This window comes from Ictalurus punctatus, chromosome 7 (genome assembly GCF_001660625.3).
Source record: "Ictalurus punctatus breed USDA103 chromosome 7, Coco_2.0, whole genome shotgun sequence".
Taxonomy (NCBI): Eukaryota; Metazoa; Chordata; class Actinopteri; order Siluriformes; family Ictaluridae; genus Ictalurus; species Ictalurus punctatus.
In genome coordinates, this window is record NC_030422.2 from 433,164 (window position 1) to 446,204 (window position 13,041).

General features: G+C 43.4%; 1 protein-coding gene across 1 annotated transcript; it reads right to left on the reverse strand.

Annotated features, from left to right (window-relative positions):
• Positions 1–3,614: 3,614 nt before the first annotated feature.
• LOC128632981 (uncharacterized) lies at positions 3,615–11,770 on the reverse strand. Its single transcript, XM_053681413.1, has 3 exons — positions 11,731–11,770; positions 9,341–9,668; positions 3,615–3,888 (listed from the first exon to the last, which is right to left on the reverse strand). The coding sequence occupies exons 1-3, from the start codon at positions 11,768–11,770 to the stop codon at positions 3,615–3,617; spliced, it is 642 nt and encodes a 213-aa protein (XP_053537388.1).
• Between the last annotated feature and the right edge of the window lie 1,271 nt (positions 11,771–13,041).

Genomic DNA, 13,041 nt, shown 5'->3' on the forward strand with positions numbered 1-13,041 from the left:
CATGTGCTTTGGATCATTGTCTTGCTGCATGATTCCTCCCAATTAATTTGGAATGCATTTCTGTTTAAATTGTCTAGTAATTTACAGATTGCACTATAGAAGTTGTTGTTGATGTCACTAACTATTGTATTTGGGTTTTTTATTCACAGATCTCACAATGTTTCTGCCATCAGCTGTTATTGTTTTTATTGTCTGACCCATTGGGTGTCTGTTACTCAGTACACCAGAGTTGTTGTTTTTTTCTCAGGACATTCCAAATTATTGTATTGGCTATGCCCAATGTTCGTGCATTGCCTTTGATTGATTTTCCTGTTTTCTCGGCTTCAAAATGGCTTGCTTTTCTCCCATAGACAGCCCTCTGTTCTTCAGGGTGGCACATCCTTTTTTTTTAAACAAAAAATGCAGTCTTCACAGGTGAAATTGAAGGGTACATCCAAGAGTAGGTGTTCAGAACTTTTTCTTATCTAAACAAGCAAGCTAAAATGACAAATTTGGGTAACAAGAAACACCTGTCAGTTACATGTTCCAATATTTTTTCTTACTTAAAAATTGGGTGGTCTAATACAAAATTTGCTACATTCTATGTCATCTAACACCTACATATAAATACCAGGAAATAAAACTAAAATTCTAATGTCTCTCTCATATTAATCTTTTTTCTCAAACCCAAATGTCTTTAATCTACAGAAAAAAAAAACATCAAAAAACTTAATTGGCCTTGCTGTTCCAATAGTTTCAGAGGGGACTGTATACTGGACCTCCTCAAGGTTCAGAAGGACTTCGCTTGCACAGCTGAAGCATGAATTTTGTCATTTAGCTTTGGAAACTTTATGTACTATGTGAAAGTTTTGCTACTTGTACAGTACATTTCCCTAGATGTGTAGTATGATATATGTACGTATGTTTGTGTGTGTGTGTCAGAGAACAGTACAAGTAGTGCTACCATACAAGATACATTAATTGAGTTCCAGAAGAAGCAAAGTGTGCAGAGTAGAGCTGTAAGTTTAAAGTAAGATTTTATTTATTTATTTATTTTATTTTTTTATGGGTTGGTTAGGTGTTCATGGAAGAGGTGGGTCTTTAGCTGTTTCTTAAAGATGGTGACAGATTCTGAGGTTGGAAGTTCATTCCACCACTGAGGAACAGCTAGTTTGAAGGTTCTTGAAAGGGACCTTGAGCCACGCTGAGTAGGTACTATTAAGCGTAGGTCGTTGATTGATAGCATCGATCGCAGATTGCGTGAGGGAACGTAAGCCTTCAAGAGAGAGTTGAGGTAGGAGGGTGCTGTTCCAGACAAGGTCTTGTAGGTGAGCATCAAGGCCTTGAATTTGATGCAGCTATAGGAAGCCAGTGGAGGGAGATGAAGAGGGGTGTGACATGGTTTCTCTTGGGCTGGTTGAAGAAGAGGCATGCCGTTGCATTCTGAATCATCTGAAGGGGTTTGATGGAGCTGGCTGGGAGGCTCGAGAGTAGTGAGTTGCAGTAGTCCAGTTTTAAGATAACAAGAGCCTTGTTCTGTGCAGTAGGGTCTGATTCTCTTGATATTGTACAGGATGAACCTACAGGAGCGTGCAGTTGTTGTGGTCTGTAAAGGTCAACCTGTCATCAAGAATCATCCCAACTTTCCTGACCGTCCTGGTTGGCTAGAGTGTGGTTGAGCCGAGCTGTACAGTGAGGTTGTGGTTGATTGAGGGACAGACTGGGATGACAAGAAGCTCAGATTTTGCCAGGTTGAGCTTAAAATGGTGTTCCCTCATCCAGACCGAGATGTCTGACAGGCAAGCAGAGATTCGTACAGAGATGGATGGTACGTCAGGATGGAAGGACAAATGGAGCTGGGTGTCATCAGCATAGCAATGATATGAGAAGCCATGAGACTCAATCACTCAAAATGCCCCAGAGATGTAATGTGGATAGAAAAGAGGAGTGGACCCAGAACTGACCCCTGTGGAACGCCAGTTGTGAGTTGCTTAGTTTCAGAAATACCTCCCCTCCAGAAATACCTTGAAGGATCTGTCTGAGAGATATGATTCCTCCCAGCGCAGAACCGTTCCAGTGATGCCCAGGCTGGAGAGAGTTGACAGGAGGATCTGATGGTTCACAGTGTTGAAAGCAGCAGCGAGATTGAGTAGGATGAGGACAGATGATCTAGAGGTTGCTCTTGCTAGTTGTAAGGCTACAGGGATGGAAAGCAGAGCAGTTTCCGCGAAGTGAAACTGCTCTAGTGCTCTAGAAACCAGATTGCTTGGTGTCCAGGAGGTTTTCTGTGTGAGAAAATTGGAGAGTTGATTAAAAACAGCTCTTTCAAGTGTTTTGGAAAGAAAAGGGAGGAGGGAAACAGGTCTTTAGTTGTCAACTACAGCAGGGTTAAGTGATGGTTTTTTTAAGCAGTAGGGTAACCCAGGTCTGCTTAAATGAGGTTGGGTATGTGCCAGTAGAGAGGGATATGTTAAAGATGTGTGTAAGTGCAGGTAATAGCGTGGGAGAGATGGACTGAAGAAGGTGAGAAGGGATAGGGTCAATAGGACAGGTTGTGGGATGGCTAGAGAGGAGGAGTTTTGAGAGATCAGTCTCTGAGAGAGGAGTGAAGGAGGCCAGTTTGGAGTTACATGGAGGAGGAGCCGGTCTATGCAGGTCTGGGGTTGAGAACTGGTTCCTGATTGATGTAACCTTTTGGAAAAGAAAGTGGCAAAGTCATCTGCAGTGAGAGAGGAAGGGAAAGGTTAGGAGGGGGACAAAGAAGAGAAGAAAAGGTTTTGAAGAGAGTGCGGGTGTTGGGAGAACTGCCAATCTTCTCTTGGTAGTATGTGGCTTTAGCAGTAGAGATGCTATTGGAGAAAGAGGAGAGAAGTGTCTGGTAATTGGTTAGGTCAGTCGAATTATTAGATTTACGTCATTTCCTTTCAGATGCTCTTACTTTGGCCCGGTTGTTACGCAGAGCTTCTGAGAGCCAAGGGCTAGAGGGTGACGTGCGAGCAGGTCTTGTGGTTAGGGGACAGATTCTGTCAAGAGCAGATGTTAGAGTGGAACATACCATGTCAGTTGCGATGTTTAAGTCCTGTGAGGAGAGGTGGCTATCAGACAGAAGTAAGGTTGTAACAATGGAGGAGAAGTGTGAGGGGGAAAGAGAGTGAAGATGAAAAGAGATAGAGGGTGGAGACAGTGAAGGTGGTGAGGGGAGAGAAATGAAGAACTGGATAAAGAAATGGTCAGAGGTGTGGAGAGGAGTAATTTTTAGGAGTAATTAAGATTGTGTGTGGTGCAGTTACAAGTGAGGATGAGGTTGAGCTGTTTGCCGGCTTTGTGGGTTGCTGGTGTGGTGAACTGCTTGAGGTCAATTGTGGGAAGGAGAGCAAGAAAGTCAGCTGCATGTGACTTGTCTAGATGAATGTTGAAGTCAACAAGGACCACAAAAGGAGTTCCATCATCCTCATTAGGGAAATTCATCATTGAACTTCCCCAGTTGACCTGGAGGATGGTAAACAACAAGAAAGTGCATTTTGGGCAGAGTCAGTGACTGTAACAACATGAAATTAAAAGGAAGTGTATGAACACGAGGGAGAAAGACAGGTAAATTTCCATATTTTTGAGAGAAGCAAACCTGTACCACCCCCTCATCTGTTGGGATGTGAGGTATGGGAGAAGTTGTAGTTGGAGGCTAGGGCAGCGAGTGTGGCAGTGTTCTCAGTATGGATCCAGGTCTCAGTCAGAGCCAGCACACTGAAGTTGGAGTATGTTGCAAAGGCAGGAATGAAATCTGCCTTGTTGAAGGCAGATTGGCAGTTCCAAAGTCCAATAGAGAACGAGAGGGAACCTGCAGAGCCCACATTCAGAGAGCATGGGTTGTCCAAGTTGCGTACTTTTCTGGGAGTGTGCCGTGGTCTGTGCCTGTGGCAAATAACAGGGATAAACTGATAACACATGTTAGTGTGTAAACAGGTAAACAGCAAGAGGAATAATGGGAGAAAAAATTATACTTAGCAGCGTAAGTGGTGTCTTGTCGGTGTTCTTGCTTGATGGACTTGCGCAGATAGACTCGCAGGTCTTTACACGAGCTCAGTCTTCACACGACAAGGGCTGACGCTTCCACCTCAGCGCTTCTTAATTCTTAAATACTGTGGTGCATCCCAGCTGAGCACGCTTTAATTAGTAAAACAAAGAGTACAGAGTCACGTGAACGAGCGACTCCCGGCCAAAACTGAATATGGATACTGGAATTAGCTTTAATCTAGCAACGTGTAAACAGCTTGTAGCAACTAGGAAGCGCAGTTACAGCTTCTATTGACAATCGGTGCTAAAACTAGTTTCAACTAAAAAAATCCGGAAAGAAACACCTACCAGTTACTGTTCACCTGAGTGATTAATCGCTTTTTAACTTCCTGACATAACATGAGGAAGAAACCATGAGAAGAATCTGACTCAAAAGGGATCTCATTCTCTTCTGGCTGACACCCAATATTGAGATTCTAAATCACTCTTCTACAGTCAAGCATTGTTGTGTGTTAGAAAGATTTTTAGTTTTACAACTATAATATCCAGGTGAATTTATTCACTCTATAATGAGTGGAAATAAAAAGTCTACATATCCCTAACATGGCAGGTTTTTGTGATGTAAAAAAAAATGTAACAAAAAATGAAATGAAGTCCAATTATGTCAGAACACAGCAAAAGAACACCATGGTGGTGGCAGCATCATACTTTGGGGCTGTTTTTCTTGCGCTGGAACTGGGGCATAATCAGGGTGGAGGGAATAATTAACAGCGCGAAATACCAGCAAATTTTGACACCAAACTATAAGGCTTCTGCAAAAACTTCTGGGTTACACATGTAACCCTGTACCCTGACAAGGGAACGAGATGTTACGTTTAGCATAACACTATGAGGGGAACACCCTCGGCATCTGACGCTTGTGTAACATCATGCCTATTTATAGGCCTGCCGTGATCAGGTGACGTGGCATTTAAGTGCGTCGCATGATATATATATATATATATATATATATATATATATATATATATATATATGGCACCTGTGAACCGCGGCGTCAGCCTCTATTATCTGAAGTGAAGATGCAATTAACAGGCCTGCCCTGGTATGACAAAGCTATGCAATGTCTCGTTCACTTCTCAGGGAACAGGGTTACATGCATAACCCAAACGTTCCCTTTCAAAGGGAACGCCACATTATGGGAACGTTATGGGAACGAGAATACCCACTCCATTATACCGAGGGTTGATCCTGTTCAAAAAGACCCAAGCCCAAGTGTCACTGCAAGACACTCGAGTCTGGGGCGGAATGAATATCCAGGCTGTAATAATGAATGAATGTGTGTGGCGTAGACCAACCTGCAGCAGCACTCATGTCCTGTAAGGATCAGCCATTGGACAAAGCCTTTGAGGAAGCGACCCCTCTAGTGGAATGAGTACTTATGCCCAGAGGCATAGCGAGACCACGCACCTCATAAGTGATAGAGATTGCTTCCACTATCTAATTAGAGATACGCTGCATCGACACGGCATCACCTCTACTGTCACTGCCGAAGCAGACCAGCAGCTGCACTGACTTACGCCACTGGCTGGAGTGGTGGACATAAGTAGAGAGCTGGACACAGCAGGTGCATTCTCTCTTGCTCCAGTGTGAGGAACAGAGGAGGGCAGAAAGCCTGCAACACCACAGGCTGGGCAGCAGATCCAGGCACTTTAGGAATATAATAAGGCCTTGGCAAATCCAGGGGTAAAGTCAAGGCAGGAAGGGTCAACAGAGACAGTTTGTAGATCTCCTACTTGCTTGAGCGATGTCAGGGCCAGCAGAAGAGCTACCTTTAGAGTGAGAAGCTTCTCAGAGGCTGACTCTAAGGGCTCAAATGAGGCCCCTGACAGACCTTCCAGGACCACAGTAAGGTCCCAGGAAGGTATGCACAGCCTGCAGATTGGCCTCACCCGCCTGACAACACGCATAAACCTCAAAGTTAGAGAATGTTGCCCACGGACGCTCCATCAACAAGGGCATGGCTGGCCAAATTGCCAGCAACATAAACCCTGATTGTAGAAGGAGCACACCCCGCTGAGAAACATCCTTTTAATAACTCCAGGACTGTAGCTATTGCACAGTTCACTGGGTCTTGCTGACGCTCCTCACACCACAAATCAAAAAGTTACCACTTGAGCCCATACAATTTCCTCATGGATAGTGTTCTAACATTCAACGTGGTGTCTACAACCTTAGTTGTGAGACCAGAATCTATGAGCTAGTGCCCCTCAGGGGCCAGACAAACAGTTTCCATAGTTCCGGCTGAGGGTGATAAATCAGCCCTCTGGCTTGAGACAGTAGATCCCTGTGTATGGGAATCTCCCAAGGAGTGCTGTCTAGCAGGGATATTATCTCTGAGAACCATATTTGAGCTGGCCAATAAGGTGCTGCTAAGCAGACATAGACAGTTTTGGCAAACTCTCACTAGAACTTGTGGGAGCAGAGAGATCGGGGGAAAAGTATATAGATGCGACCTCAGCCACATGTGCACCATGGCGTCCAGCCCTAATGGTGCAGGAGGAGTGAAGGCGAACCACAGTGGGCAGTGTTTTGTCTCCACTGAGGTGAACACATACACTTCCGCTTGGCCGAACCAATGCCATATGGACTCCACCACTTGTGGATGGAGCCTCCAACCCCTGGGCCTCAGCCCCTGCTGCGACAGGATGTCTGCCCCCACATTTTGGCTGCCCGGAATGTAGATTGCACTCACTGACAAGAACCTTCCCTCTGCCCAGAGAAGAATTAGTTGCGCCTGCCTGAACAGGGGGCGTGAACGTAACCCTCCCTTGTGGTTGATATGAGACCACCGCTGTGTTGTATTTCACTAACACATGGTGACCTCTTAATTGAGGAAGCATCTCTAGGCGATTTATATGCCATTCCAGATGAGGGCCGCTCCAAAGACCGTGAGCTGGACAGCGTTTAAAACCGCACCCCAGCCTGTGAGGGAGGCGTCTGTCATTAACGTCTTGTGATAAGTAAATGCCACTAGAGTGTGACCCGAGGCTAGAAACTGGGGACACCTCCAAATAATCAGAGCATGTAAGCATCGCCGTGGGACACTCTCAGAGGTTTTGTCCTTGGACAAAACCCCCAACTTTTCAGTCACCATTGAAATGGTCTCATGTGCAATAGGCCCAACCTTATGATGTTGGCTGCTGCTACCATAAGGCCCAATAGTCTCTCGTAAGGACTGGGGGGATGCCCAGATCCAGCTTTATCTTGCTCAACACTGATAGGATCGATCCTATGCGTGTTGGGGATAGAAACACCCTCATCATAGTAGAATCCCATATAATCCCTAGATAAGTTGTCCTCTGCACTGGAGAAAGCATACTTTTCTTGAGGTTCAACCTGAGCCCCAAGCTCCTCATGTGAGTGAGAACAACATCTTGAAGCGCCAGTTCCCTGGATTGTGCTAGAATTAATCAGTCATCCAGGTAGTTTAGTACACAGATGCCCTTGAGTCACAAGGGAGCCAGAGCAGCATCCATGCACTTTGTGAAGGTGCAAGGGATAAATCTAGCCCGAAGGGAAGAAACCAATAATGGTATGCGTTGTTTCCAAACGCAAACCTCAGGAACTTCCTGTGACTGGGCGATATTCCTATGTGGAAATATGCATCTTTTAGAAGTATGCGTTTTTAGTCTTTAAGAAGCATCAGCATCTTGAACCTCTATGCTGTCACTTAATTATTCATGAGAGCACGTGGTGTGTGTTGAAGGAAAGAGCCTTTGCCTTTTTATTTGTGAAAAGCTTATTAGCCTATTAGCTGGTTGGTCGTGACATCGGTTTCAGGCATGAGGAGAACTTGGTTGGTTGTGTCAACAGACTCTGGGATGAGCATAACTTGGTTGGTCGTGACGTCTGCCTCTGGCATGAGCAGATCCTGGTTGGTCGTGACGTCGATTTCAGGCATGAGGAGAACTTGTCTGGTCGTGTCAACAGACTCTGGCATGAACATAACTTGGTTGGTTGTGATGTCGGCTTGATGTGTGAGCACCACCTGGTTGGTCGTTACATCGGTTTCAGGCGTGAGCAGAACCTGGTTGGTTGTGAAGTCAGTTTCAGGCATGTGGAGAACTTGGTTGGTCGTGTCAACAGACACTGGCATGGGCATAACTTGGTTGAATGTGATGTCGGTTTCAGGCATGAGCAACTCTTGTTTGGTCGTGACGTCGGATTCAGACATGAGCAGAACCTGGTTGGTCGTGACGTCAGATTCAGGCGTGAGCAGAATCTGGTTGGTCGTGATGCCGGGTTCAGGCATGAATAGAACCTGGATGGTCGTGATGTCGGCTTCAGGCATGAACAGTACCTGGTTGGTCGTGACGTCGGTTTCATGTATGAGGAGAACCTGGTTGGTCATGACGTCAGTTACAGATTGGAATTTGGCATGCGAGTTCGCTTCGTTGACCTCAGACAGGAACATGGCTTGGGAGGCCGTCTCTTCGACCTCGGACAGGAATTTAGCTTGAGAGGTCACCTCTTCGACCTCGGACAGGAACTTGGCTTGAGAGGTCGTCTCTTCAACCTCAAACAAGAACTTGACCTCGTGGGTCTTAGGTTGGAGCTCTGGGGAGGAGGTCACCATGTTGACCTCTGGCTGGAGCTCGGCAGGTGAGACCATTTCGTAGGTCTCAGGTTGGAGTTCTGGGGAGGAGGTCACCACATTGACCTCTGGCTGGAGCTCAGCAGGTGAGACCCCCTTGTCGGTCTCAGGTTGGAGCTCTGCTCTTGATTTCTTGTGGTGTGCTTGGAGGGCATGCGAGCTGCCCATGAAACATTCCCGAGAGCACAAATGTGATCCGGCTCTCCCACGATTCTTACAGGTGGGACATTGTACGGTGCCAGGTAATCAGACAATCCATAATTCAGATCTGGGAAATCTATGTTAGGCCACTGGGGAAAGTGGACCAAGATGAAGGGTGCAGACTTCTGATGCAGAAATGACAAGCTTTAATGGGATACTGGCTAATCTGGCCCACCAAATAAATTTAGAAATGATTGAATTGTTCTAAAATGAAATCATCTTGTGGAAGTAATTTTGTATTTGAATATGCTGTAAACGTTACAAATATTAAGCGAATTAAGCAAATTAAACATCAACTGTACAACTTTATTATGTCTGTATAAATCTATATAAATTATTGTGAGAGAGAAAAGAGTGTGCGTGTGCGTGTGTGTGTGTGTGTGTGTGTGTGTGTGTGTGTGTGTGTGCATGAGAGAGAGAAAGAGAGAGTTTGATGGTGTGTAAATTATTTAACTTGTTTTGAAAAGCAGATAAACACTGTCAGGGTTTTTGTACAGTGCAGTTGGATTTCCTGTCACTGTGGGCCTCAGAGCACAGTAGTACAGTGCAGAGTCTGATACAGCAGCAGAGGAGATGAGCAGATCCACTTGTTTTTTATTATTATCAACTTTAGCAGACAGACGTGGGATGGAGTCACTTTTAAATCCACTTGGAGTAAGGAAAAGAAGGTATTCGGGTTTGGATTTTGGATATTGTTTGTACCAGTACAGGTAGTCTGGTACTGAAGCACTGTTTTTGTAGCTGCAGGAGAGAGTAACATTATCACCTTCATCTACATCTTTACTAGTGAGAAGTGGCTTTATTGGGTCTGCCATGGAGTCACCTGTCATAGAGATACAATTTTTAACCTTTACATGATCAACTCAGAGTTACATAATATTCAAATTTTTCTTAACACCACATAGACTAGTTAATCACTAATTCAACACATAATTTTTCTAAAATAACAAAATATTAATGTTACCTCACCTGATAAAAGCCATAGACATATAAATAGTACAGTGAACATAATGAATGGTTTTAGCCAAAGGAACATATTCTGAAGTCTTAGTCATTATTATGTTAACATTTTAAATATTCATGAAGCTCCACCCACAGCATCACATGACAGTGTCACCAATGTTGCTGACAGATTCATGACTTCATGCAGTACACTGGCATTACATTCATCTCACATGGGGAACCTGTGTTTCAAACTGAAAAGATAATAAAAGTACTGTTCTTATTAAAACAGATAATTTCAATCCTTAAACATTATAAACTCATAATTAAAGTTTTATTTTACATTTTCTTTCAGGGTGTCAAACTCATTTTTACAGTTATAATAAAGATAATGTATATATAATGTATTTATTTATCAGGATCTATCTGAAAACTACATTCTGAATGTACAAATGGATATATCACCTACTAAACAGATGCACTGACTGTGAATTATTAGGGGAAAAATCCACATTTTGGCTCCAAAATATATAGACTTAATTGGGATTATATGTATCATGAACCTACACAAAATAACTATATACTTAACTATTAATATAGTTGAGGAAAAATATTACCAATAAAAATGTCCTGTTTTAAGGATGTAATTGAATAAGTATTCACCCCTGTTACAGTGAAACCTCTATTTTTTTTTCTTTTTGAAAGAGACATGGTTACAGAGAGAATGTAGAACATTTTGGCTGTGACTGAGTTTATTTGGAGTTTATGGAGTTTATTCCTTGATTTTGCCCTCTAGACTTACTTCACTTCTACTTTAACATAGAACAAAATTGACTTTAATATTTATTTGGTGGGCCACTTTAGCCACTAATTAAACCACTTAAAGCTCCGTGGGCCGTCACGTGCAAAACTATACACCGAGTTTCCATATTGAAGGGAAGAGCGTTCACCTTTTTATTCATGAAAAGCTTGAGCCTATTAGCTAACTACTATTCTGACATTTCTCTCATCTGCACTGCCTCCGGTTTTGTTATGTTTTCCTCCATAGTCACGCCAGGGGCAAATGATTAAATAGACAGGGCTTAGGACCTGCACTGCTACCTATTGTGTCTCCATTTAGTCCTGGGGATTCTGGAGGAGAGAAGTCCTCTGGCTCATCTGCAAACACAATCCAACTTATATTGTGAGTGTTCTGAAGGCTCGCCCCCTCTTCCTCCCATGCCTTTCCCTGCCACACCCACTCCCCCTCCCTTCTTCGCACAGCCATCCACGCCCATTTAAGCTGCATTTTTCAAAAACACTGAGAGGTACAGTGAGGGAAAAAAGTATTTGATCCCCTGCTGATTTTGTACGTTTGCCCACTGACAAAGAAATGATCAGTCTATAATTTTAATGGAAGATTTATTTGAACAGTGAGAGACAGAATAACAACAAGAAAATCCAGAAAAAATGCATGTCAAAAATGTTATAAATTGATTTGCATTTTAATGAGGGAAGTAAGTATTTGACACCTCTGCAAAACATGACTTAGTACTTGGTGGCAAAACCCTTGTTGGCAATCACAGAGGTCAGACGTTTCTTGTAGTTGGCCACCAGGTTTGCACACATCTCAGGAGGGATTTTGTCCCAATCCTCTTTGCAGATCTTCTCCAAGTCATTAAGGTTTCGAGGCTGACATTTGGCAACTCGAACCTTCAGCTCCCTCCCCAGATTTTCTATGGGATTAAGGTCTGGAGACTTACCACTGTAGCTGCAGGACAGGGTAACATTATCACCTTCATATTGATCTTTATGAGGGAAAAGTGACTTTATTGGATCTGCCATTGAATCACCTGTCATAGAGAATAGAATACTTTGCCAATGTACATGAGTCAGACATATTTTAACACCACACTCACTAAATAATCACTAATTGATCAGATTTCATTTAAATGGAAACTCACCTAGTGAAAGCCACAGACACATGAATATAATGGGGAACATGATGAATGGTCTTTGCTGGATGAAAGCATTTGGAGGTCTTTCTGTACTCTGACATGTTAAACTCATTATGGTTCATGAAGCTCCACCCCACAGTATCACATGACATTGACATTGTTACAGTCTCACTGTAGTGTAATTTCATGTCATTGACTGTTTTACTTTTTGTAGCAAACATACTGATTTGCTATAATCATTATTATTTAATAAAGCTGAACTTTCATATAAAGACCTGTACCTTAAGGTGGTGTTGTGTAGATGATCATATTCAGGATCTTTAACATTAGGTCAGTACTTTGACAGGCCTGTTACTAAGGGGATTTTAACAGTCTTCAAATAAAACTATACATTAGTCTAAATACTCTTATATAGTTACAGTGCTATTGATGGCTGCTAGGGTTACATTTACTTACATTTACATTTACATTTATTCACTTAGCAGACGCTTTCATCCAAAGCGACTTACACATGAGAAAAATACAAGCAAAGCGATATATCAAGCAGAGAACAATACAAGTAGCGCTACCATACAAGATCCATTAATTGAATTCCAGAAGAAGCAAAGTGCACAGAGTTAGAGGTGTAAGTGCAATTTTTTTATTTAAAATTTTTATTTATTTATTTATTTATTTAAATTATGAGTTGGTTAGGTGTTCATGGAAGAGGTGAGTCTTTTTTTTGAAGATGGTGAGAGATTCTGCGGTCCGGATTGAGATTGGAAGTGCATTCCACCACTGAGGAAGAGTTAGTGTGAAGGTTTTGGAAAGGGACCTTGCGCCACGCTGAGTTGGAACTGCTAAACGTCGGTCACTAATCGATCGCAGATTGTGAGAGGAAACGTAGGCCTTCAGGAGAGAGTTGAGGTAGGGGGCGCTGTTCCTGACAAGGTCTTGTAGGTGAGCATCAAGACCTTGAACTTGATGCAGGCAGCTACAGGAAGCCAGTGGAGGGAGATGAAGAGGGGTGTGACATGGTTTCTCTTGGGCTGGTTGAAGACGAGGCGCGCTGAATTCTGAATCATCTGAAGGGGATTGATGGAGCTGGCTGGAAGGCCTGAAAGCAGTGAGTTGCAGTCGTCCAGTTTAGAGATAACAAGAGCCTGGACTAGAATCTGTGTGGCCTGTTCGGTGAGGTAGGGTCGGATTTTCTTGATGTTGTAAAGGATGAACCTACAGGACCTTGCAGTTGCTGAGATATGGTCTGTAAAGGTCAAGCCGTCATCAAGAATCACCCCAAGGTTCCTGGCCATCCTGGTTGGCTTGAGTGTGAGTGAG

Coding starts and splice junctions, on each gene's coding strand:
- LOC128632981 (XM_053681413.1), bottom strand. CDS start 11,770: ATGTTCCCCATTATATTCATGTGTCTGTGGCTTTCACTAG. Junction 9,669..11,730: donor GTGTCTGTGGCTTTCACTAG/GTGAGTTTCCAT, acceptor TCTCTATGACAG/GTGACTCCATGGCAGACCCA. Junction 3,889..9,340: donor ACAGGAAATCCAACTGCACT/GTACAAAAACCC, acceptor TATTTGCCACAG/GCACAGACCACGGCACACTC.